This window comes from Hetaerina americana, unplaced genomic scaffold, assembly GCF_022747635.1.
Source record: "Hetaerina americana unplaced genomic scaffold, ioHetAmer1.1.p SCAF_19, whole genome shotgun sequence".
Classification (NCBI taxonomy): Eukaryota; Metazoa; Arthropoda; class Insecta; order Odonata; family Calopterygidae; genus Hetaerina; species Hetaerina americana.
Window position 1 is genome coordinate 93979 of NW_027286752.1, and position 25771 is coordinate 119749.

General features: G+C 35.3%; 1 protein-coding gene across 1 annotated transcript; it reads right to left on the reverse strand.

Moving 5' to 3' along the window:
• Positions 1–1885: 1885 nt before the first annotated feature.
• Positions 1886–25653, reverse strand: LOC139687302 (uncharacterized). The gene is made up of 8 exons (XM_071584443.1): positions 25542–25653; positions 15013–15981; positions 14181–14785; positions 13685–13792; positions 11743–11860; positions 8049–8246; positions 5174–5277; positions 1886–4324 (listed from the first exon to the last, which is right to left on the reverse strand). Exons 2-8 carry the CDS (start codon positions 15959–15961, stop codon positions 3059–3061), a joined length of 3348 nt encoding a protein of 1115 aa, XP_071440544.1. The 5' UTR covers positions 15962–15981; positions 25542–25653; the 3' UTR covers positions 1886–3058.
• Positions 25654–25771: the final 118 nt, after the last annotated feature.

Here is a 25771-nt window from a genome sequence, read left to right on the forward strand (position 1 = left end):
GAACAGTCAAGTTTTGACGGTAGAAAAAGATACTTTGCACTTCTACATATATTTAATACTTCACACAACCATAGTTTTGATGCTGCACATCATAATCAGGTGACATGCATGAAAAATTTTTCAACTTATATAGCCTGGTTCCAAGAGGGGAGTAAGGGAGAGGGGATAAGTTGAGTAGTTTTTAGAAGTAGTAGTTTTTAGTAGTTTAGATAGTAGTAGTAGTATTTAGGGGAGGCGACCGACAGCTGAGGTCATTTATGCCATTAAGGATGGGCAGGAAAGGATGAAGGGTGGAGGGAAACCCGACGCCGGCATTAGCCCACTCTTTACGAAAGGTGCCAACATATAAGTTGAGTACTGGTGCAGCAACCTATTAGTGAAAAATTCCAAAGAAACTGCGGGAGATGCCGCAACAGTAACTTTTAACGGAGTCATCCGCTAATGTGCATTTCAATGCAACAATTTCAGAGTGTAAAAATCATTCGCCTTGACTGGGATCAGCGCGGAAAAAACACAGTGTTCCAAGTTGAGTCAGAAACCATCGAATACATCCTGTTATTGCCATCTTCTTTCAGGTTAATCAGCTTGTACATGAGAAGTTCTCACCTTGACACCACATGGGAATGTTCTAACCGTAATCAGAAATGCTGTATTTTATTTTATCTCTTGGAAAACAAGAGTATTTGGCATTCCCAATAAAATTCCGTGGGGCTGAGTACTGATAAGCCTCCAAAACTGGGATGAATGAAATGTTTAGCAGGCAATTTGGAATACATAGAAGACTTCAGTTCCTGTATACAGTAGTTCTCTTTCTGTTGCAGTTCTTTTGCTGATTATTATAGTAGGAAAATAGAATTTGGTCTCTCATGTGCTCTGGTCAAATATGTTTTCATTTCATATCCTATCACATTCATGTAACTGGTGGCGTATTGGATAATTTTCTTGTGTCCATCATGGAAAAAATGTTAATGCAAATGAAGCAAGTTTTGTGAGAAAATGGTGCATGTAACTTTATGCAGGTTGCTATTTTGCTTATTTGAAATTGTCTCCTCTTTTGAAAAAGAATATTTTTCTTGAACTTTTGGGCTATACAGCAGTTGAAGGGCTGTGAATTGATCTGCTTATTACATTTTTGCAGCAATCATTATCAATTAATCAGACTAAAATTATTAAGTTAGTAATCTACTATAATTACTATATTTGAATGTGACTAGGGTGTGCCATATGCACTCATATTGAATTTGAGTACCTGGAAAAATTAATTGCATATTTGACTACTCAGATGAATGCACACGTAAGTACCTAGTTGAATACATGTGTATTTAGATTAATACAAGAATATGTACTAACATATACACATTGGTGACTACCTAATACAATTTTTACATGAATATCCAGGTAGGTACCCAATATTGTTTTATGGTTATTATATTACCGCAGTACCCTTTGAGTACTTTCCTCAGTAATCAAATATCTGAAGAACTTTGGTGATTACTTAAGTTCCTAGAGTATCTTTTTTAATACAATAAATGAATGTGCATGCAGGTTCCAAACATCATTACCACATAAAGTTGAATTGTTTGCTTAAATGCCTGAGTACTGATCCTGCCTGATCAGTGCTGGAGAACTACTCGGTTGTTTAAAAATGTGAACATCTACGGGGGAGTAATGTCCTAATTCTAATAATTTTGAATGCTTATACATATTTGGTATTCATCCACATAAGCTCACTCTTTGCTCTAAAATTATTCAAATGTTTCGAGGGTCTTCTGGTATTACAGCATAGTTTTGCCTATTACAGTTCCAGTTGATCACCTTTTAACTTTCAGGAATGATTTTAACTCCACATAGGCAGTTAGAGTGGTTATTTGTCTTAAATATTTTATTTAAAAATTCTTCTGAGTAGAAACAATGTTCTTCCTACAGTGCAATAAAATTTATTTTTTGAGAGACTATCATAATTATTCGCATTTGAGAATCAAATTTCCTTCTTTATAAAATAATAGAATATTTCGTAACATTTACATTTCCTATAATTCCCCTCTCAAGTTTTCTCCTTAAAGTACAATCAAAAAGTAAACAATCAGATTACAAAAATTTGTTGATTACCATTAGTCTAAAAAGTTATTGATTGCAGCTCAAGTAAAGGAACAATTATTATTCATAGTTTGGCACTTCTTTTTTAAGGTAATCCACAGATAATTACTTTTTACCATAATCTTAGCAACCCTGAGCATTTGAAGATTTCTCATCACTATTGAGTTTCTTTACTCTTAAATTTGTTTCATCTCTATTATGTCATGCTACTGTGGGCCAAAACTTTTTCATATGTATTACTACAGGAAGAGGCTGTGAGAATAAATAATACATAGCTCAATCGTGACCTCCATTGATTAAATGAACCTAGGGCTATATCCTGAGGACAAGGTTTTTTGAGGTTACATTTTGGCCCTTGAGGTTACAAGGTTACCTTATTTTCCTATGTTTAATCCAGTTAATTACCAGGGAACACATGGACTGTAGACCAAGAGAGATGATAACATGAATCATTTTCTTAGCTTAAGAGCACAAATAAGTGTTCAATGTTGGTCAAGTATACAAAATATTTAACATTATAAAACACGACTTGGCAAACATGGATTCACTTTTTCTACTATTTTACAGATGTTCACTACTGCATGCCTCCTACCCATAGGTACTTAAAAATAAAAACAAATATTTCACTCTATTGTTATTAGTAATAAAATCTGGTTACTTAATAATTTCAATAAATAAGAGGTTAAAACAATGCAATATACCAATTTGAATCATTCAATGGAAGGTGATGGTGTGCATTATCAACTCCATTGCAACATGATAATTCCATTCAATGAACTTGGGCAATGAAAATACCCATCCACCATGCCTACAAATTAGCGAGATGAATTAATTAATCAATGATAAATTGGTTTTTGTTAGTATGATCTAAAATTTGTTGGGCCCTATCCTAAATAATGGTCGACTGCATCATCTCCAATCAATTTGCTGTAAATGTGAATGGAGAATTAAAGGAGAAACATCAAGGAACAATATCTCCATACAGAAGCCTTCTCAAAGATTCCTCATTAATGGTGTGAAGTCTGTTATCTTCGGCATCAATGGGACAAGAGATTTTTTTGTCTACAATAGGTTGCAGTGTTGCTTGACTGGATGTTCCCTCTTTATCCTTCTCGCTTCCTGCAAAATTGGAAGGATGCCATTGTTCCAAACAAGATTGCAAAAATGAGCTTAAATCTGCTGCATTTGCTGTACCATCTTGATCTCTTGATAATTCAGTATGATCAATATCTATAAAGCTGTTTTTTGAACTTGCGCTATGGTCATCAAAATCCTTTTGAATGGCTTGTGATGAAATAACTTGTTTGGAGGTGGAGTCCATTTTTTGTGCAAAGCTAATGTCATGATAATGGTTCTCTGGAAAGTTTGACCCGGAATTTGACTTTTCAGAACCATGCACTGAAGATATAGAGAGCTTTCCTAATTTTTCAAGAGCTGGGTCAGCTGGTGGCATGACGAGTGTGAAGAAGTCTGGTTCTGAGTGGGTAAGTGGATGTGATGTACTGGAAAACATTGGCGAACCAAAATCTTCTCCTACCGCATTATCATTTCCCTGTATCATGGCTCCTTTTCTTTCACTCTCTTTATTATTTAATACTGGAATATGGTGGAGTTTACATTCTGATTCACAAGTGAAAACAAAATTTGAGCCGCACTCCGAATTCCCTCTTGTTGTAAGCTCAGGTACTGTTGTGCTGTCAGCTCCATTTCCTGAATCAGCAGGGCATGATCTTGAATGTTTTTCTTCTTTGTCACCCATTTCTGTTGCTAGCTTAAAGTTGAAAGCATTTTCTTGTATTTCACCTATGTCACATGTAAGTGCTGAATCAAAATTGCAATGATTTTTTCCCTGGGAGCTATGGTTTGTGGTAACACTACCTGATATCCCATCAATGAAAGAGCTGTTTGCATTTTGAGAATCATTAATAACAACAGAATCCGAATGTAAGGAGTTGGAATCCAAGTTATATGAATTAATCTTGCGTTCACCGACTGCTCTTTTCGGAGAATATTCTGTGAGGTTTTGTAGCTTCTCATCCTCCTGATTTCTCTTTAGTGATTGGTCATTGATGCCAAGTTTAAAGGTAACTTCACTTTGTTCATCAGAACAATCGTTAGTTGATGACTTGTCTTTCTGATGTGATAATAGACGTTCAACTAAGTCACTGGATTGGCGAACCACAGTCCCTGTCTGCTGAGATGAACATTTATGAGTACGCTGGCTGACCTGAAATAGAGAGAGAGAGGATTTACATACTTCAAAAAATGGAAACAAAAAACTATTCCTCAACAATATGACTGACTTATGTTATTAGAAAAACCTAATTTTTGAAATATTAGTGAGAATTCAAGTGGCAAATGAGATCTACTATAAATTAGTAATTTACCTCCCCTTTGATATTGCAGCTAAATGTTTCATATAATTAATTTTTTGAGCAATTATAATCCTGGGAAGAAATTCAAAATTCAAATCATTTATTCTGAGTCTTTTTTGCTGGTATTTGAACATTTTTTTTTGCTTTTTTACCTTTTCACATGCTTAGGTTGATTTTTCAATGATATAATGGTTTAGTACAGCTTGGATAGACTTTCTCCTTTTACTATTTCCTTTTAAATGTCTCCCATACCTCCCATTAATTATCAAAGTTATATAAATTGCACAAGGCAAAAAACAAATGATATATAGCCCCCACCTCCCTTGGGCTTGGAACATCATGGAAGGGAAAAGTTGCAATGATGTTTTCATATGGTTGATGTGAAAGGCAATTGTGGAGGTTGTGGTGTCAAAATAGTTTCTTGTCAGTATACTGTTTGTTTCTGCCCACTACATAGTTGTTTTACACTGTATCTTGGCACTTGTGACAATTCCCACAGAAAAACAACCAATAGTATATATGGGGAGCCAGAATCCTTTTTTGCCTCAGATGACAAACCCTAGGTGCTCTGGATGCAGTTATTGTTTAAATATATTCATTTAGCATATTCCATATTTCTCGCAAAAATCCATAATTACATGTATAACAGATATGGAAATAATTATCTTCGGGTCAGGTTGGATTTAAAATTGCTTACTTACCTTGTAGCGGAAACTTTTGTCACATGCCGTACATTTATATGGCATTACACCAGTATGAATTCTTCGGTGGACCAAGTAGGACACCCTTTGTCTAAATGCTTTCCCTGCTCATAAATAATTTCAAGAAAACAAGAGTAGCATGTTAAAATTTTGTATTATATTTTTCAGTTTTTTAAATAATCACTAGAATATTCAGTCGCTCAATTAAAGTTATGCATATTATATGATGATTCACATTCTATATATTACATCAATTTTATTAATAGTTGCTCAAACTAAGTATTGCCTGGTAGATGTAGGATTATGCCATTTTTATGTAATTATCGTCTTTTAAAATTGATAATCAGTAAAAGGTTATCGATAAAATAGGGGAGAGGATAGGGCACACCTTTAGGGGACCTTAGGGCACACCTTTAGGGCACATCTTAGGGACATTGTCTGTGACTTTAGGTGTGTTTGCAATGTGCTTAAGTCGGCAGCTCCTGTTGTTGTGCCTCATGCAGTTTTCCTGATAAAAATATGCAAAATATGTATGCGTCCCATGGGCATATATATATATACACACACACACACGAGGGTCATCCGGAAAGTAGTACCCGTTCGTGAAATAAAGACACAAAAGTAAATATAACATTTTATAACATAAACATAACTTAACAAAGATAAAAAATTTTATTTGAAAGAGGATACTTTAAACTACTTCTCAACATAATCTCCAAGCAAATTAAGGCATTTGTCATAACGTGTGACAAGTTTCTGTATTCCTGCTGCATAGTCCTTCGCCGCCAGCTCATTGAGATACGCGAGGGACCCATCTTGCACAAATTTTTGCATAATGCAGATGGTGTTTAACAATTTCATGAACAATTGTTCGAGAAACATTGGGAAAATGCTCACAGATGTCATCAATTGTGACGCGCCGATCGTTCCTCACGAATTCGTCAACTGAGCTCACCAGTTGGTCTGTAATGACAGACGGTCTCCCCGAACGCTCATCGTCGTGTGTGTTCCCCCTCCCCATGTTGAAGTTGCGACACCACCGCCGAACAGACGACTCGTCCATTACATTGTCTCCATACACCTCCTTTAATTGGCGATGAATATCACATGGGCGAACGTTTCTTGCATTGAGGAATTTAATCACTGCCCTCACTTCACAACTGGCGGCGTTCTCAATTTTTTTAAACATTGTAAACAATCACAGAAACAACACAGGCAATGCTAGCGTCACGCAACTTGGCTCAGAGAAGGCAGACAAGCCACTGAAGCTATCTGACCTCGTCCAGCGGCTACTCGCGTCGTCAGCACTTCATGCGGCACGAACGGGTACTACTTTCCGGATGACCCTCGTATCAGTGTAGAGAGTGCTGACTTTATGCGAGGAGCACACTCTAGTAGACTTTGTATGTTCCCGAGCATACCTACTCACAAGCCTTTATTAGCCCTCAGGAAGATCTCATCCATTATTACAGGTATTTTTAGTTCTGGTCTCTCTATTGTTAAAGAATGCATTCCCTTAAGAATGTAAATAAACAAAAATTTCTGGTTCTGATTTCAATGATAGATTAATAGATAGTGAGCTTGTTTTATTACATTTTAAGGAGTCTAGCTACAACAGCAGCAGGCAATGTTTGATGTTAATGCACATATTCACCCATAATATACTCATTATTGTTTCCCAATTCACTCTATCAAATGCCTTTTCGAAATCTACAAAACAGGTAAATACTTCCTGATTGTATTCGATATTCCTCTCAATTAGTGATCTCATTACTGCAATGTCATCCTGCAGGCCACTCCCCTTCCTAAACTCAAACTGATTATCCCATAAGTAATCATTTGCCCTACTCTCTATCCTTTTGTTGATGATCCTGAGAACATCTTAAGTTGTGTGGGAAATCAAATTTATTGTTTTGCAGTCCTCACATGATGTAGCTTTTACCTTTTTCAAAATAGGAACTAACACATCTCACAAAGTCTTCAGGCTGGATTCCTTCCTCATAGATACTACAAATCAGTCCATATAGACTCTTCCTCCCACATTTTCCTTGACCTTATAGTAGTTCCGCAGGAATGTTGTCTATGGCCTTATTTGATTTCATCCCCTTAATGCCCTTTCTATCTCATTGTCGAGTATGCCTGGACCTAAGCCATCTTCCTCTACATCGTGTTCCTTTTCTATGTCTAGCCTTGTTTGCCTAAGTTCTTTACCATACTGTTCTTTTTGTACTGAAAATAGGTACCTTTTTCATTATCAGTTGACATAACTTAACAGTTCTGTTAAAGAATTTTGTATTTTATTAATGGACCTCGGAACACACAAAAGTGCATCATTGCCATGTACCATGTAAAGTGCATGTGCCAAACAAATTGGGACTGTTGACAAATTACACGAAAGAAAAAAGATCTCATGATGAGAGCACCATCCACTCCATGCAAGATCACAATTTAGTTCTCATTCATCATTTTCACTTCCAATTCCGTGGGGGCTTCCATTCAAGAGGAGGTGGGATATTTGGTTTTCTTTGCATATGTTATTGAGTGTCAGTTGATTACCACAGCACACAAATACCCACAATTGGTTAGCTTAGGGGAGGTTATTGGTGGAAACTAACTAGCTTCTTCATCATAGCTAATTATATTACTAATGATTTTCGTCTTCATGGATGCTTACAGTGCCTAAAAGCTAACTGGATTTATGAAAGCCCCAAAAAACCAACCACAACAAAAAAAGTAGATGGTACCAATATAGAAATGCATCTAATATTCTGTACACCAATGATTGTGATTCCAAGTAGAGGTTAATCAATGGGAATCAATAGTAAACCTAAAATTTTTAATGATGAAATAACAAAGACAATATAAATATCCTCACCACATGATTCACAAGTAAATGGCTTTTCACCCGTGTGAATTCTTTCATGGTTGTGTAGAGTTGATAGCTCCTTGAATCTCTTCCCACACTCACTACATGCATGAGGTTTCTCATCACTGTGATAGAGCAAATGCTTGTGGTATGACTGCTGAAATGTGAACGTTTTACCACAGGTTTCACAACAGTATGGCATCTCTCCTGGAAGTAAAAATAAGGTTTGGGTTAAATTTTTCCATAACATTTCTATGTGTGCTGGTCCTACATTATGGCGATTGTTCTCTTTTTGAGTAAATATATCTGCAGTTTACAAGCAGAATTAAATAAAATGAAATAATTCTAAGCCATAGGGAATCAGCATGCCTTGTAAATGCTGCTGTAGTGATGTTAGCATTCACATGGTTAAAGACTATACTCATAGACTTTAGTGTGCAAAATTCTCTGCAAATAATAATTTTACTTTCTACAATTTCCCTTCAGATTACCTTACATTTAAATTATATTATACTAAAGTATATTCAGCATTTGAGGGAGAATATGAAAGGGTAGATGGACTAATATGAGGACAGTTTATATGAAAACTATTCTGAATTATTAAGAATAAGAAACACTTTTGAAGAAAATTATGAGTGTAGAGTGAAGAAAAATGTGCAGTTGGATGAATTTAGTTGAGATGATGATTGTGTACGATGAATCATTTTGGTGAACTATAGTGATCAGAGTTTTATATTTAAGGGAAAGTGCTTTATGATCATGTCCTATGTTGGAGTCTTGGCTTCAAGACAAAGCATTTTGGTTATGTGTATCACTCCTTTTGATAAATAAATATTGTTGAATTCATTGCCACACATCTTTTTTTAATGAAAATACTTGTATAACATATATACGATTCTTAATAAGTGGCCAAAAAAGCTGAATGAATTCCAAACATATTCAGGAGAAATGTAACATGCTTTTAAGTTTATATTATTCACACTTTATTAAATACTCCATGAGTTAAAACTATTTAAAGTTAACTGCAAATGATAGTCTCTCTTATAGATTGACAAATGAACAATAATATTCATTTGCAGCAATTTTAATTTCATCTTCACCAATAAATTATAGATAAAAATACCAACGGTAATGTAGGAATGGCTACAAAGCAAAAACATGATTAAGTTATTAAAATGCAATTTTAGAAATGAATGTATAAATATATTTGAGTGAGCTACACTGAAAAATAAAAAAAAGGAAGTTTAATGCTTTGTCTGCATTTTAGTAAATATCTCATACCCGTGGGTCAATTATTTCATATTTTAATGGGCAAAAGAAAATCATAACACAAAGAAATTTTTGTTTTTCCAATGATTCATATTGAAAAATATGTAATGGTACCTGGGTTTGAACCCTCGTCAATTTCAAAATGAAATACACTATGTTATCCCACAGAAGAGCTTTATTGTACGACCCGGGTTTCGTCGAAGATCGACATCATCAGGTACAGAATATTCCCAGTCTGGGTTTAAATACATTTTTCAAACTGTGAGAGGGGGGGGCTGGAGGGGGTGAGGAAGGTTTGCAAAAATCGTTAGGAGGTGATTGGGATGAGAGGAAGAAAGGGTTAGGGTGTGGAGATGAGTGTCCAACTTGGGAAGGTACGGCGGTTGACGGAGAGGGGAGGGGAGGCACCACAGGTGGTAAAGCACCTAGGTACTTACCTAAGTTAAGGAGGGGGGAATGGGAAGAGTCTATAACATCGTTAAGGAGAATATTTGACCCGGACACATTTCTTAATATTTCAAATTTCTCTAAACAGTCGAGCTTGAGTCCCTTATTTTCCAAGTGTAAAATTTTAGGTCTAAAATCACTCTGATGTTCCTGTTCAAGGAGGTGTTTCGCGAACAAGGAGGCGGGGTTCTTTTTGCGTAAACACGCTTCATGTTCCTTGATCCTTTCCTTGAATTTACGCCCTGTTTGGCCAATGTATATGGCAGAGCACTCGTCACAGTGTAACCTGTAGACCCCACTTTTTTCCATGATATCCACCCTATCTTTGGTATGGCAAATCATGTTTTTCAGATTGGACCGGTTGTAGAAGGCGAATTTATATCCTCTTTCCGCTTTCTCCCTCTCATCCCAATCACCTCCTAACGATTTTTGCAAACCTCCCTCACCCCCTCCAGCCCCCCCCTCTCACAGTTTGAAAAATGTATTTAAACCCAGACTGGGAATATTCTGTACCTGATGATGTCGATCTTCGACGAAACCCGGGTCGTACAATAAAGCTCTTCTGTGGGATAACATAGTGTATTTCATTTTGATATGAAGCAATTCCACAAAGTTACTATGGATACAATTAACCAGACCTCGTCAATTTCTTGGAATTTTCAATTTTTTTCTCACAGCCATCCACCAACTTGAAACACGTTCCCAGAAATGTGTGTCATTGAGTTGTCAGTTTGTAACTATTGATATAGGAAATTTTAACTGCCTAAAATTATTAATCAAAAATACTCAAGAAAAAAAATAATAATTCTTATTCTTCAGATTCTCTATTGCATTATATATTTACTCATTACTTAACCCAAAAATGAATTTTTTCAGTGATTAAGAGGATTCTTAGTTCCAATTCCTCCTAATCCTGAGCATTTGTAAGGTTGGTGGGCAAGTGTAAAGGGAACAAGATGTTAGCTATGACAGAATCGGTGTGTTTTAAACCTTACTGTAGAATGAGGGAAGAGAAAAAGTAAGAAAAATATACATGTATGATGAAATTACTCTGTGTACAGCTCATTAAGAAATACACTAAATTGAAGGCCCAAGTCTGGAAGGATCTCCCTCATTAGTCCATATTGCTGGGACAACAACAGTTTTGCCAGCATCGCAGCTGATGCCTTCAGATCAGAAGTTCTTGATGCAGGTTTTTGCCCATCTCTCTCATCTGTTCACTCTGATTGGCCAATTGAGTACCTGTCTGCCAAGGTGTTCTCTGATTTGCCAATTGCATACCCATCTGCTTCGTTGCTCTTTGGTAAAAAACACATTTCCACTCATCTGACCTCCTCTGCAAAGCTAAGGACTGATTCCCAATAGGAAATCAAAGCGGTGTTTATGAGGTGAAATGTAGCTGTGAAAATTTCTATATCGGACAAATATCCAGGGTACTAAAATGCTGTTTACAGGAAAATCAGAGAGCAATGAGAATAGACAGCTGTGCCTCTCCTCTAATGCAGAGCACACATGCTTCGGAACAACCCACAACATTGACTTCAACAATACTGAAATAATCGTAAAAGAAAGCCATTACTTCCCGCGACTCATTTGGTAAGCCTACAAAATTCACAGAAAATTAAGTAACTTCAATAGAAAAGAAAATGGCATGCTTTGAAGCACCACATATTTTCAATGAGAGATCAACCAAGCAGATGAGTACTCGATTGGCCAGTCAGAGTGCACCTGAGCATAGGAGAGAGGTATAGTAAAGGACGGGCAAAAAGTAGCTTAAAACAGTTAAATCAAAATCGAATCAACATGAAGCACTTCTGTCCTGAAGATGCCGATTCCAACTGACGAAACTGTTGTCCAATCAATGTGGACCGACGTGGAGTAAAACCCATAAGACTTGGATCTTCAATAGCTGCACTCGGCGCAAGCTTTCACCAGGAAATATACGAAATGCTTGTGATCAGAAATGGAAAATCTGAAGAGAATTTACCTGTGTGTAGCCGCTTATGCTTTTTAAGGAAATATTTGGTTGTGAAGAACTTGCAGCAGACATCACATTCCCATTGTTTACCTTCATGCGTCCTGAGATGTTGCTGCAGGTGTTGCTCCTGTAAATGTTATAACATTGTATCCTTAAATGAATATATGGTGCACTTGGTTGATGATATTTTAATGTAAAATTAACATGCGTAGCATTATTTTTAAGAGGTGTGGTATGAGCACAGAGTTGAGCATGGATCACAGGTGGAGGGGGGCCTTCAATGCAGTTAAAAGTGAAACGCAATGACAGTAATTTCTCAGTTCTCAGAGGAAACAAAATATTTAAAGAGAAATTAAGGGAAATAAGGTTTTACCTTAATAAGGTCAATGTCTGTAAATGTCATTTTGAGTCTTAAGAGATGTGAAGAATGTTTAGCATTGCCCTAGAAGGTAGAAACAGTCAACCTAGAGAGATCTACAAAAAACTATGTGTTTTAGGCTATAATTTTTCACTGTTCAGCAATGGATTTCCTTTACAATTGTTAAATGGTAAGGAGCACAGAAATTGAAATGGTGGGATTGAGGTGGTGGAAAGTGCAAGAGCTTGGGGAAGAGATCCATGTCAGAATGTGTTTGGGAGGAATCCAAAAACCCCCATTTTTAGCTTTGGATAGGAGGTTTTCCAAAGAATAAAATCCCCTTTGGTTTGAATCTCAGGAGACACTTGCTAATGAAGATGAATGTGAAAATTTTACATACAGAGAGTGATTAAGACCTCCTAAGAGCCATCAAGACCCTTTGATGAGCTAGTGATGATTTTATCATGGTGAACCTGAAACCATTTTATATAACTTTGCTTACATGCATTCAACAATATATTAAGTTACAAGTAATTATCTAATTCATAAGCAACTTTTCCATAAGTATAGTCCCAATAGTCCCTTATTTTACCTTAACATTCCTGGATTGAATGATTAAACTGAATGTTGAAGATGACTTTATCTTATCATCTTTGGATTATAATTTGCTTGCCATCCAGATTGATGTTTTGTGGCTGTTTGATTGTGGTATATGATTAATGTTTCTGTAAGAAAATGCGTTTGGTAGTGCAGCATGTTGTCTCATACTACTGGAGATGGCGATGGAAAGTTGTCAGGGCAAGGTGTTGGGGCAGAAGGTCAGAGCTTAGTTTCCAATGACTGGGGAGGAGAGGAAGATGGGAAGAAGGCTGTAAATGTGTCCCACATCGGAGTTGGAATGAAAATGGAAACCCCAATACCCACCTACATTGCTTTCCCTTCTCCATTCCGTGATTGACTCCCTCCCAAAAAAGTAGAACTCTTCTCTTCTATTTTCCCTCAATACCTGCTGTTTTATTTCCTCCCAGTACCACTCTAAGAAATACTCTTTCTGGTGACCCATCTTTCCAATAAAGCAATTGGATTGCTTGTAACTTCACAGTCATCACACCCACTTCCCCTGATAGATCTGACATATATTAAAAATGATGACAACAATAACTATGAGAAAGTACACCTTGTGACCAATCAGTGTATAACTATCTGGCTTTTAAAGTATTTAATACTGATGACATGTTTTGGTATCATTATTATATAGTGATGCATCTGTTCTGGTACCAGCTTTAGTTCTGTTTTTTGTCCAATAGAAGGGAGAAAAGAAGATGGGAGAAGATATTGAAAGGTTAGGTGAAGCCAAAGGTCATGATAGAAAGGAGGATGTTAATTAAGCATGAAAGAGGAAGACAAAAGAGTTTTGGATAGCATGAAGGGTGGGAGATTGTAGGAAGAAGTACAGAAGAAGTTTATGTCATGCAAAAAGTGCTTAGAGAGGGAGAAAATTCTTAAGAAGTCCACCACAATGTGTACTAGTTATTAGGGATCATATTAGAGAACTTTCCTTCCTCAGTATGCTATATGATTATGATGACTTACCTTCTTAAATGACTTTCCACAAACCACACAAATACAGCCATTTTCTTCTACATGTGCTGGTCTGTGAGCAATCAGTTCAGCAATACTGCCAAACTGAGAATTGCATACCTAAAAAAATTCAAAGATGGTGTAGGAAATCAATTTGTATATAAAATTAAGTAAATAAAGTTTATCTTTTTGGAACACTTAGATAATTTTCTGTGTTCCTATATGTAGTGTCTGTATTTAATAGGCCTTTAATGTTAGAGCTACCATCTAAATGATGGTTTATTGTTGGATTAATAACTGTTTTGCAAACATTTTATAATTTTTTTTATTCTTTTTTCTTAATGCTAACCTGTATCAATGAATTGTTAGCCAAGAACAATTTTAAATAATATTAACAATCAATGCTTTCTTTAATGAAAGAATTTTTTGTAATGTTAGTGTTCCTAATGTTTAAAATAGTGATAAATTATTAAAATATAAAGTTCATATTTCAGTGTATGCTCAATACCTTGCAAGGGTGTTTTGTTTCTTCTTCCACTGCACAATGAGATGGACTTCCGTTACTATACTCTTCCTTACTGGTGTCCTGTGAGTTTTCATTATCAGTAGTCCGTAGACCATCATTGGGACTATTTTGAATGTCGTCAACATTGGTAATATTTTCCCTTTGTTCATTTTTCCTGGGATAAGTCTCTTCCTGAAGTTTCTCTGCTATTCTATGGTCTTCTTTTATATTGTTAGTTTTTGACTGCAATTTATCTGGTACAGTAATATGGATTTGACTCTCATGATTTTTAAAACTAATTAGTTTTTCAATTTTGTCTCCTGATTCAGCAGCCAAGAGTTTCCCTTCTAAATCATCATTTGGTAAGTTCCCTGGAACTGCACTATGAGCATATCTCAAGTGTACCAGCAAATCACTATTTGAACTAAATTTTCGGTTGCATAAATGGCAAGGGAAATTGTGAATAGGCTTTACGGTGGTTTGGTTGAAGGAAGAACTTAACAAATCTTCTGATGGGTGAACCATGATGCAATGTAACTGTAGACACTTGGGATCATCAAAAATCATACTGCACATTCCACATCTTATTTTAATACTTCTATTGTCACCTGGAAATTAAATTGAAAAGGTCATAATTCTGTACATGCCACATAAAAATATATATATATATATATATATATATATATATATATATATATATATATATACATACACACACACACACACACACACACACACACACACTTATATGACAATATTTTCAAAGCAGCAGTCAGTCATAAAGGAAATTAGCCATTTTTGATTAGTTATAATATGAATGATAAGTTTGACTTACTATGTGATGCTGTGTTTTGTAATTTAGCATTGCCTCTCATTTCCAAATATGGATTATCAAAATTCACCCAGTCATTTCTACTCTCATTTGCCACCGAAGCTGCCTGCCTGTAAACAGTTTCAGCAACTGAAATGTTTTTTTTAGATGGTACTGGGAAAGATTGTGTTGGGCAATCAGAATTACTTTTAAATTCCATAAAAAATGTATTTTTATTTTCTGGTAAACTCTGTAAAACACTTGATGTTGATGTTTCAATAGTATCCTTGCCACTTAGTATTTTGGCCAATTGAACAGAGGAAATGTCCATCTGTGCCTTATCTCCAGAGCTTTCGTGGATAGATTTGAAATTGACTCTTTCAGAAGCTATTTCTTCTTTTCTAGCAACTGTAATTGTTTCAGGTTCCTCAATAGCTTTATTTGATAATGAGGATATTGTATCTGGACTTACATTGCCATCTGCCTGATCTGGGCATTGCCTGTTCAATAGAATTTTATGTTTGAAAAAATTATCTTCCAGATTAATTGAATCTTTGTTATTTGATCTTGGGATGTCAGTAAAATTACTGCTGTGGCAACTAGTCTGGGTTAAAGCTAATGCTTTAGCATTCATTCTAGATATGCTCTGTTTTTTTCTGGTTGATGTCAAGTTTCTTGAGATAAAGTTGGAACCATGATCCTTAGCACCACTAGTCTGTGCAACCATAGATTCATCATTAATTTTCTGATTTATGTTTATGTGATTTCCTATGCTTGATGCCAGCAAATTAAGATCAGGTACATGGGAAACTAGATGAATTGTGAGTTTGTCCAAGCCAAGGAGAAGCTCATGACAAACAGGACAGCTTAAGAGTCTGTTAGCAACACCAATAAGTCCCAACCAAAGAGCTCCTGGAGATGTAAATCCCCCCGCACTTGCACACAATGGACAGACAAGTGGAGGAGGGCACATGATGAAAATTCACAAGAGATCTGCAAGTAAATGCTACATATTAATTTTAGAATGCACTGCAATTTGATATTGAGCAATGGGTGGTAGACCGAGCATTTAATTATTAGACTTTCTTATTAAACTTATATTAGAATAAATTTTTAGTATAAATTTAGTTAAAATTGTTATTTTAGAGCTGCAAATGTTAATCTCACTCTTGCAATTTATTTTAGATGGAAGAATTGCAGGCAGAAGGAAGTAATAAATGTATTTCTAGATTTTCCCAAGGCAACAAGGACTTTTGCGGCCCTTTGGAGGAATACTTGACAATTTTAATGGAAAAGTTACTTTAGTACTGTGCTAATTGAAATTAGATAATTGCATTATTTTCAAATCAAATGTGAACATACATACCCTTCACGCCATTTCTTTTCAGAGCAAGGAAAGACAAAAAAGACAAATTTAGGTTATACCAAGAAAATTACCCCATTTTTGTTCTCCATACTTACCCCATATTTCATCACATTGTGGTATGCATAAAATAAGTTATTGGAATATATTTGATATTATTGTGACTAATATATTCTCATAGCAGGATCTATTAAACCATTCCAAGGCTCCATATAAAAGTTCAGTATCATAGAGAAGTTTTTGATTTGATATACTGGCCCTACATTATAATACTCATATACTTCCAGTGGCCATTGCCCTTTTTCCCTAGACATTTCAAATTCCAACTATGATGGAAGTATAAAATATTGCACATTTTGAAGATATTACTACGAAATATTATAAAATCATTCAAAATAAAACCATAATGTCTGTGATGAAGAAGGTGCGTTCAAATGAAACCCATTTTTCTTTTTTGTTGGCAATTATAACTACCTTGTATTGAAATTTGTAAAATGGAAATATTCTTCCATAACAAATAAATAATTGGATTCATACTATTCCCTGTCTTGATGTACAATCTAATGATCAAAACATCAGAATCATATCACACATGGCAAATTATTTTGTGGAATTACATTGAATTTATTACCTTTACTACACTTTCCAACATGTTAGGTTATTTAGATATTTATTTACAGGAATAACCCTTATGCAAAAAGAAAGGCAAAAACATGGATTAGCTCCACAATCATAAAAATCATTGACATACTGGAACGAGATACACAATGATACATACATGTTATTGAGAATTAAAATATAATGAAGAATTTAAGATGAATTTTGACTTACAATGCATTAAAGACTTTTTCAGATGGTAAACAGGTACACAAACATACCTAGTTAGATTAATTAATGTAGAGGAAATATCAATATTAAATAATATTTCAACTCAAAAAAGGAAACAATATTAGAAAGATAGTATTTGTTACGTGCTAGATGGTGGTAAAAAATGATATTTTTAGTAGTATTCATTAAATAGACCTTGTGGCATCGGTTAATAAAATTACCCAATAGGCATTAGGAACAAATTATTGACATGCACAGATATCCACTCTGCAGTAGTTAGTATTCTAAAATTATTCAGGCATTTTTAAGTACACTTTTTTAGGGATCCTGGTGAGATAGAAAATAGGTCAATATAATCACAACTGTTGGCATCTCTGATAATCTTGCTTATGGGCGAATAGTAATTGTAATTTTGTGCATGATGTCTAATTTCAAAGAGTGCTTCATACCTTATGTTTTATGAAGGTACTCTGAAAGGTATTGCACTTAGGAGTCCTAAGGAATCAATTTATTATGCATTAATTCATGCAGAAAAGTATGCTATTAATTTTTCTGTACTAATCTTTTACTGTTAAATGTATTTATTTTCCTTACAGCTTCTCTGTTGGTCAAATAACTTTCCATCCAGTTGAGTGGTGCATTTATTTACAATGCATCCAACTTTCTAAAAAGAAGCTCATGACTAACAGTATCAAAAGCCTTGTTGAAGTCAGTAAATATGACATCGGTTTGTAAGCTTTTTTCCATACTTTCTTTTGAATAACAAAAGATTAGTGAGTGTTGATCTTCCTTTAGTAAAATCGGGCTGCTCAGGGATAATGATACTATTAAAGATAGGAGTTAGCTATCTACAACCAATTATTCTAATATTATTCCAATTATTGAGAGCTTGGCAAACGGACAATAATTAGTTATATTATTTCTGTTACTATGCTTATGTATCAGTACCACAAGTATGAGAGTGGATTTAAGTGTGCCAGGAAAAATTCCACTAGTGAGGAATTTATTAAACAGTATATACAAAGGATAAAGTAATGACTCTAGACATACACTGTAAATAGGGCTGGGAGTTCAACAGGATCAAAACTCTTTTGTAGGTCAAGTTGGCATAGTTTAGTTTTGGTCTTTCACTGAAATTGTTATAGATAATAGAGGTGTAAGTATGAAAACTGTGCAGAGTAGTACTATAATGTTTTACATTCAAGGAAGAGAAATATTTTGTGAAACGGTTTGCTTTGTCATCATATAAACAAGCAGCAAGATCATTAAAAAACATCACAATGGGTAGTCTGTCTGTATTCCTCATACTGCTGAAATGATTCCAAAAAATGTTTTGTATGATGTTGGATAGCTGACTCAAGTTTTGTCATATATCTGGTGTAACAATTGCTTGTCATTTTAGCCCATTCTGACCTTAACTGTGAAAATTTAGCAAAATCAGATTGCAACTCAGTTTGTTAAATAATTTGAGCTGAAATTTCTTCTTACCAATTCAATTTTTCAATTCAAAGCTAAACCACCTTGGAAAACTACTGGTTTTATGAGTGTTACTCGGAGTAAACGACTAGATGCTGTGATATAGAATATTATAAAAGTAAAAACAAATTGAGTACCTTCAGGCGTGATGTGTTGGAAGTCGAACATAATGAATAACTGAATGAAGCACTTTTCCACTTGAAAAAATTTTTTATTTTACGAACGGGTTTTTTGATGCATTACTGATGTATATATATATATATATATATATATATATATATGTATATATATATATATATATAAATATATATATATATATATATATATATATATATATATATATATATATAAATATATATATATATATATATATATATATATATATTATATATCAGTAATGTGAAAATTCACACATCAGGGTAGGGGGGCCAGTTCCTTTCCCTGTGCCGGTTATGGTTTCCCAGAAAGACCTGGTACCCGGAAAATCACTTTAGCTTATATATATATTATATATAGAAACTATATATTATATATAGAATATATATATATTAGCTATATATATATAGAAACATATATAAGGAAAAGGGATAGGAACACACATAAAGGACAAACACAGGAGAGGTGGGGAAGGCGGAATCAAGCAGATCACAAGAGTAAAAATATTTCCTAGACCGGGATTTGAACTCCTAATCTTTCTACTTGCTGGGTGGAGGCTCTTAACCACTAGAGCTATCCAGGAAACACAATATACCCTGAGATCTGCGATGCTTTATGCAAGCAAGTGCCCCGATTCTTAAAATTTTATCACATGGAAAAGTACTTCAATCAGTTATTCAAAAGAAAAGTAATTAAAAGTCTCATTTTTATCTAGATCAATGAGTTCATAGCACCAGTGAACATTCAATAAGTAATTTTTCAAAGCAAAAAAATTGCATTTCTTAAAGTTATATCTGCAAAACATAAAATTAATTGCCTAAATAGGACATTGCAGGTGAAAGGAAAAATTTATGGCAGGACGATGAGGATCGCTTACTATTAGAGGATTGTTTTCGTGGGAAATGGAAGTGAAGTCTGAATTTGTGAAAATTTGCTCTAATAATTTTCCATTGTAATTATAGATGGTATTAATTAGTTGAAATTTCAAGTAGCACATAGAATCTATCAGGAAAAGAGCAGAAGCAGGCAGACGGGAGGTTTAACACGATGACTGTTCTGCAGGGTTCAGTAAATCCCAGGAAAAACTTGAGGTATATTAAAATCACACATTATTAAACCTTGGAATAATTATCTGAGTCAATGACATTTTCAATTGCCTCACAATAAGGGCAATATGCATCTGTTGAGGAGTGCAAAGCCAAGTAAACCGCATCATTCAATAATTTTGATTGGGAAGTTATAATGGAAACAAAGAGGGATTCAAAATTAAGGTCACATCCCACTAAATTGCACAGATATTTAGATCTCACAGCAATCAGAACTCCTCCATTGCTATATTTCAAGCTAGTAAAAACACTGTGATCATTACTGTAGATGTTAAAGTCGCTAAGGCTTAGTTCACTACTTAAAATATTAGAATTAAGGCAAGTCTCAGTGAGGTCAATTATAAAAATCACAATTTAGAACGGTCTCTCTCAGATTAGGTAACATTGTGCACCAACCTCTAACATTTTGGTAATAGGCTGAAAGATTTAGTTTTGATGCAGGCTTAATGAGTTTTTTGAGTTGACAATTTTCAGACAACCATGTTGATATTTTATGGTTAAGGCTGGCTCACCATTCTTTTTCCTCTCTTCCAAACCTTGTGAAGTTGAATTAAGTATTCCCTTTTGGCCCTTGTTTTTGTCCGATACAATCTTGATATCTGAGGCGGAAAATGCTGTTCGATGAGAGAATAGCTTCCTTGGGGAGGCCGGCAAGTCCAACACAGCTTTGATGGGATGGATCTTACTGTGTGAGAATTTCCCCAAATGATAAATTCTAATATTGTCAGTAGGAATCACTTGATCAATGTCTTTGATGATTTGTTGTACCACTTGTCAGCTTTGATGAAGTTGGTCTCAGTGCAGTTTTAAATAATAAAGTTTGATGCACAACGTTGTCTTTCATTGACTTCAGATATTACAGTTTCCATATTAGATCCAATTTTGAGAGAAGATAATAGGCTGCGGTATACAGTGAGTTGTCTTTTAATTAGGCCAATTTGATTTTTTAAACTTAAAACCAGTGCCTTTAATTCAGTAATAGCAGCAATATAGTGGCAACAAGCTTCTCACAGTTCACAGATCTCAAGGTTTTGGGATCATAGTTTACACAGAACATTACAGAAGATTACACTCCACATCACAGTCATTAATTAGTAATTTAAAAAAGGTTATTAGTTAAATTGGAACACTATCTATGCATATTTTTGTAGCACAGGCTGCAACTTTTATACCGTGAGTTGGAATCAAAATTCTTAGAGAAAGTCACACAAGTTTCATTATCTGCCATCTTGAAAAAAATAGGAGGCAATGTTTTTTAATGTTGCCAATGGCAGCTTAGAACTTACTGGCCTAATCATAGACGCATTATTTAATGGTTTTCCTTGTGCTGTAAATGCCTACAATCAGTCAGCAGGTCACCTTGTGCACCTGGCAAGGATGTGGCTTCCTTTTTCTCATGATCCTCACAAAACATTAGCTACCAATCTGCAATGATTGTCTTCTTCAAGCATTTTTCTAATCTCACATCAACCATTGTCCAATGAATATCCACTTGTTTGTAACTTTCACCTTTTAAAAACTGAACCCCCACTCACTGATTCTGCTTAGATTGGATTAGCCAGCCATCTTCAACATAAGCCATGGATAAAAAAATGAACCCCATGGAAGTACCAATGGGCATGAGGACAGAACTCTCCTCTAGCAGCCACACTCCAACTTAACTGTCAACCAAATGAATCAATGCTGCTTCCAGGAATTATCATCGCATGGGTGAGTTGGTAGACTAATCGATTGTCTGTCAACTCACCTACACGACGGTAAATCCCGGAAGCAGCATGGATTCATCAGATAGACGTCTCGGAAGCCTAAGGATTAATGTTAACTATCAGCTCATTAAATGACATGCTTTGAGCTGATTTCATTTGAACACGCCTAATAGTAGCACTAATAATTACTCCAGGTCAACAGAGGATGTTTTTTTACGAAAACTGTTGGAAAAAATATGGGAATGAATGGAATAAGTCGATAATGTTACAATTTGCATGAAATCATGTGTTGCTTGATAGAGTTGAAATTTATATTGATTTAAATAATTATTTGAGGTAGAAGTGGTATTAAATGGTGTTTCTGGTATTTTCATTGAGAACTTTAAATAATACAGGTGTATGTTTTCTGCATATATGAAGGTAAGATTAAGCATTAGGTAATCACAAGAATTATTGGCTCTATCATTATTAATTTGTATTTGAGAAATTGAAAAATGAGTATTAAACATTTACCAGCATATTTGATATTTTAGGAATACTATATGGAAGGACCATGTTCCAAAAACAGTTCTTACTTAAGTAAGAGTCATAATCATTGCAGCAATGCTCAAATAATCACTTTATTTTATCACACATTCATATTTGTCTTGCTTCAGCATCTATTTTCCCTCACTGATCATTCAGGTAATTGGCCATTTTATCCCAATTTTATCACACATCTGCTACCTTTTGACCCTAGTCCTGCCTTCCTCTTTCACTAACTTGGGAAGTTCAAAAAAGAGGATCATATTAATTTCTTTTAACTCTTCAAGTCATCATTTTCCATGATGAAGACATGATTGGATCAATTGATCCAGGTTTTTTCCAGGGCAATAATTACCTCAGTGGTATTTCAGATGAATGCAAACTCCAGCACAGCTTTTTTAATTGTTTCAAAAAGAGTAATAATAATAGTCACTAAGAGAGAAGACCGACAGCTGAGGTCATTTGCATCATTAGGGGTAAGAGGGTAATTTGGTAATGGTAGGATGCTTTGAAAATTAAGGAAAGGTGGAGAGAAACCTGGTGTTAGCATTAACCTACTCTAAACTAAAGACGCAAAGGGATCTACCATTTAATGTCACAAATGTCGGATGGCATACTCTCTTTATGTGCTTTCCATAAAGCACCTGAAGTAGGGAGTGGGGTACCAATGAAAATTCTTGCCACCTGTGGGATTTGAACCCAGGCCCTTGGTGTGGGAAGCCAGTACATTAGCCACTGTACCATATTGAACCACTTATAAGAGTGGACAACGCCTTGGGGAAGATGCACTGCATGTACAATTTTTTTGCCTGCGTTTGGACAAATAGTCCTCCATCCTGGATTTCGAATGCTTTGCGTTTCTTACCTGAACAATTGTTTTAGTTAAAAATATCATGGACTTCTGGTTTTCCTCTAAAATTGTCAGCACACTAAATCTTGATTGAAAGATATTTCCACTCCATATTTGGTTGGGATATATGCAGTAAGCCACTAAGTGTTGATATGCACCTTCTGCTCTCACTCTAAATAAAGTAATACCTACCTTTGTTGGCACTATGGATATCTGGAATACTTGTTGAAAATTATGTTGAAGTTTGTGGCAAAACTGTTACTGTGCTCGCAGCTACGAAGGGAAGTGTTCTAAACTGCGGAAATAACTGCAAGTGGGTGACATGTATTGGTGCTGATTAAAAGGGATTTCAATAAAAATGTCTTTGGTCTACAGGAGAACCCCTCTATTGGAATACCGGGACTTGATGGTCTTTCATTCCAGCAAGAGAAAAACTAGTAAATTTTGTATTGCAGCTAAGTCAGAATTGTCTTTATTTATTTAAAGATTATTCCCTATATTTTATGAAGTTGCTGTGGGAAATCTTAATTTCTTACGCAATCATCGATAGGGTTTATTTGCCTAATCGATGTTCCTGCCATTAATTGAAAAGAACGATTTTTTACACCGGGAAAGCGTCAACCTCAAATTGTTAGACATTCTCAAGGACTGTTTTATTTACTGAAATATTGAAAGCATTGTTAGCTACTGGGACTAAATACAGGTTTTTCAGAAATAAAATGCTATTCCTTTTAGATGGATTGCTTGAGTGTACGGTTTGTTCACATGATTTTATTTAAGCCATTGAAACTTTTTCACATTTCAAATTTATATCACATGAAATTTCTTATGGAGTCATTCAATTTGATTTTTACCGACCGATGAGAAATTTCCCATATGATTTCTCGAACATTAGGAAACATCGCTCGGCAAAGTACTAACGCAGAAGGCACAGATTCAGTCTAATTCATAGAATAAGAAGACCATACGTTCAAGAAGAGCTGGAAAGCAGACGATTGTTGCATTGTTAATAGGTAAATATGATTAAAAGATAACCACTATATGACTGTATTGATACATTTTTAGCTTGAGTCCTAAGCACGCCGTGGGCACTTAACGCGATAAGTATGATGTGAATCCCTAAAAAGATCTCATTGACATCCTACTTGGTAGATGGTAGTAGCCTCTCGATGCAGTGACTTCTTCCTTGAAGCTACTCAGATTATGGAAAAGAAATCAACGCAAAGGAAAGTCAATTTTGGCACTACCTTAATATTAATGAGGAAACGTTAAAACAGTAGAGCATTATTATTTAGAGTTGTGCTCCTCAATGATCTGCCCCCGTAAACCACTCAACTCACAGCTGTTGATACAATTTATTCAGAGGAATCATAAATTGGTACTCAGGAAGTATGTATCGCATAAATAATGAATGCAAAAGATTGTCAACATTGCGTTTAGTTCCCCTCTATCACGAATATTAACATTAGACTGCATATAAGAAAGCATCTTCATAAATGTAAGGTAATGACCTCAGATGTCGGATGCCTCCCCTAAGAACTGCTACATAATGGTTATGGAATATTTTCATGACATTTATAACACCATGTGGTATGTTTTCCTTCACTGGTCCAAAGGTGATGAGCTAGAAAGATACCTGCGTAATTAATTAGCGCATACAGAATTACCACTTAATGGATTCTTCACCAGAGTGTCATGCATGAAATTGCTAATTCCTGATATGTATTTGTGAAATATGGAACTCTTATTTGCTCTCTATAGTCGTGGAAGGAATTACCTTAACCCTCTTTAGAAACTAGTTCTCGTATTTCCATCAAAATGCTCAACTGGTTATTCTAATATTGCGCTAAGGGTTCCAGTTTCTGCTCTCAAATATTGACATTCCTAACAATGTAAATGTAGGGCTTCCATTGATTTACGCGTAATTGAAAATTTGACAATTACGTGACACGAATGTATATCAAACGCGCCACTTAAACATGTACATTGAGATTTGGAGTTATCGGGAATATACCCAGGAAATAATCTGAATATCAAGGGGATTCCAATCTTGTTGACTGCGATTTGTCCCATAGCTATAACTTGGCACGTTCCACCCCAACCTCAGCGAAAATACATTACATTAACTTCCGCAATTGTGATACGTGTATTGGAACACTTATCTTATTATCTTTAGTCAAGCCACATCACTCTAGATGTGACAAGAACTATCATCGTACCGTATTGAACTATACCACTCTTTCAAGACTCGCCCCAGAAATAGAATAAAGGTGGTGTTATAGTAAGTAGGTACATCAAGGTCACATCTAATTAAAACAATGCCACGTGAATGCCATATTTTTATTGTAAAACTATTACACAAAATATCATGCATTTTCAAAAATACGTTTCATGACAGAGTTACACACAGTTAATCACCGCACACAAGCCTTTACGTTAATTCAGCAGCAGCTAGTGTCGCGTATTGTGCAATTTGCGGTTGCATAGAAAACAGCCGAAATTTGCAGGCGCAACTGACTACTTACAGTCATGATATTACATACCAGTCATGTATGAAAAATATTGGAAAACTTCGTCGTAAAAGTATAGTTGACGTGATAACACTGATTACACGACTTCACTAGTGCACACACAGAATCTAAAGTCGAACGCCATTTCAACGTCACCGTTGAGACTATGATTTTTCGCCATCCATCATTCAGCTAAAGGTATAGTAACTACCTATACCGATAGAGGGATTGGGGCGGGACCATTCGATCTGTTTTTAAAACAA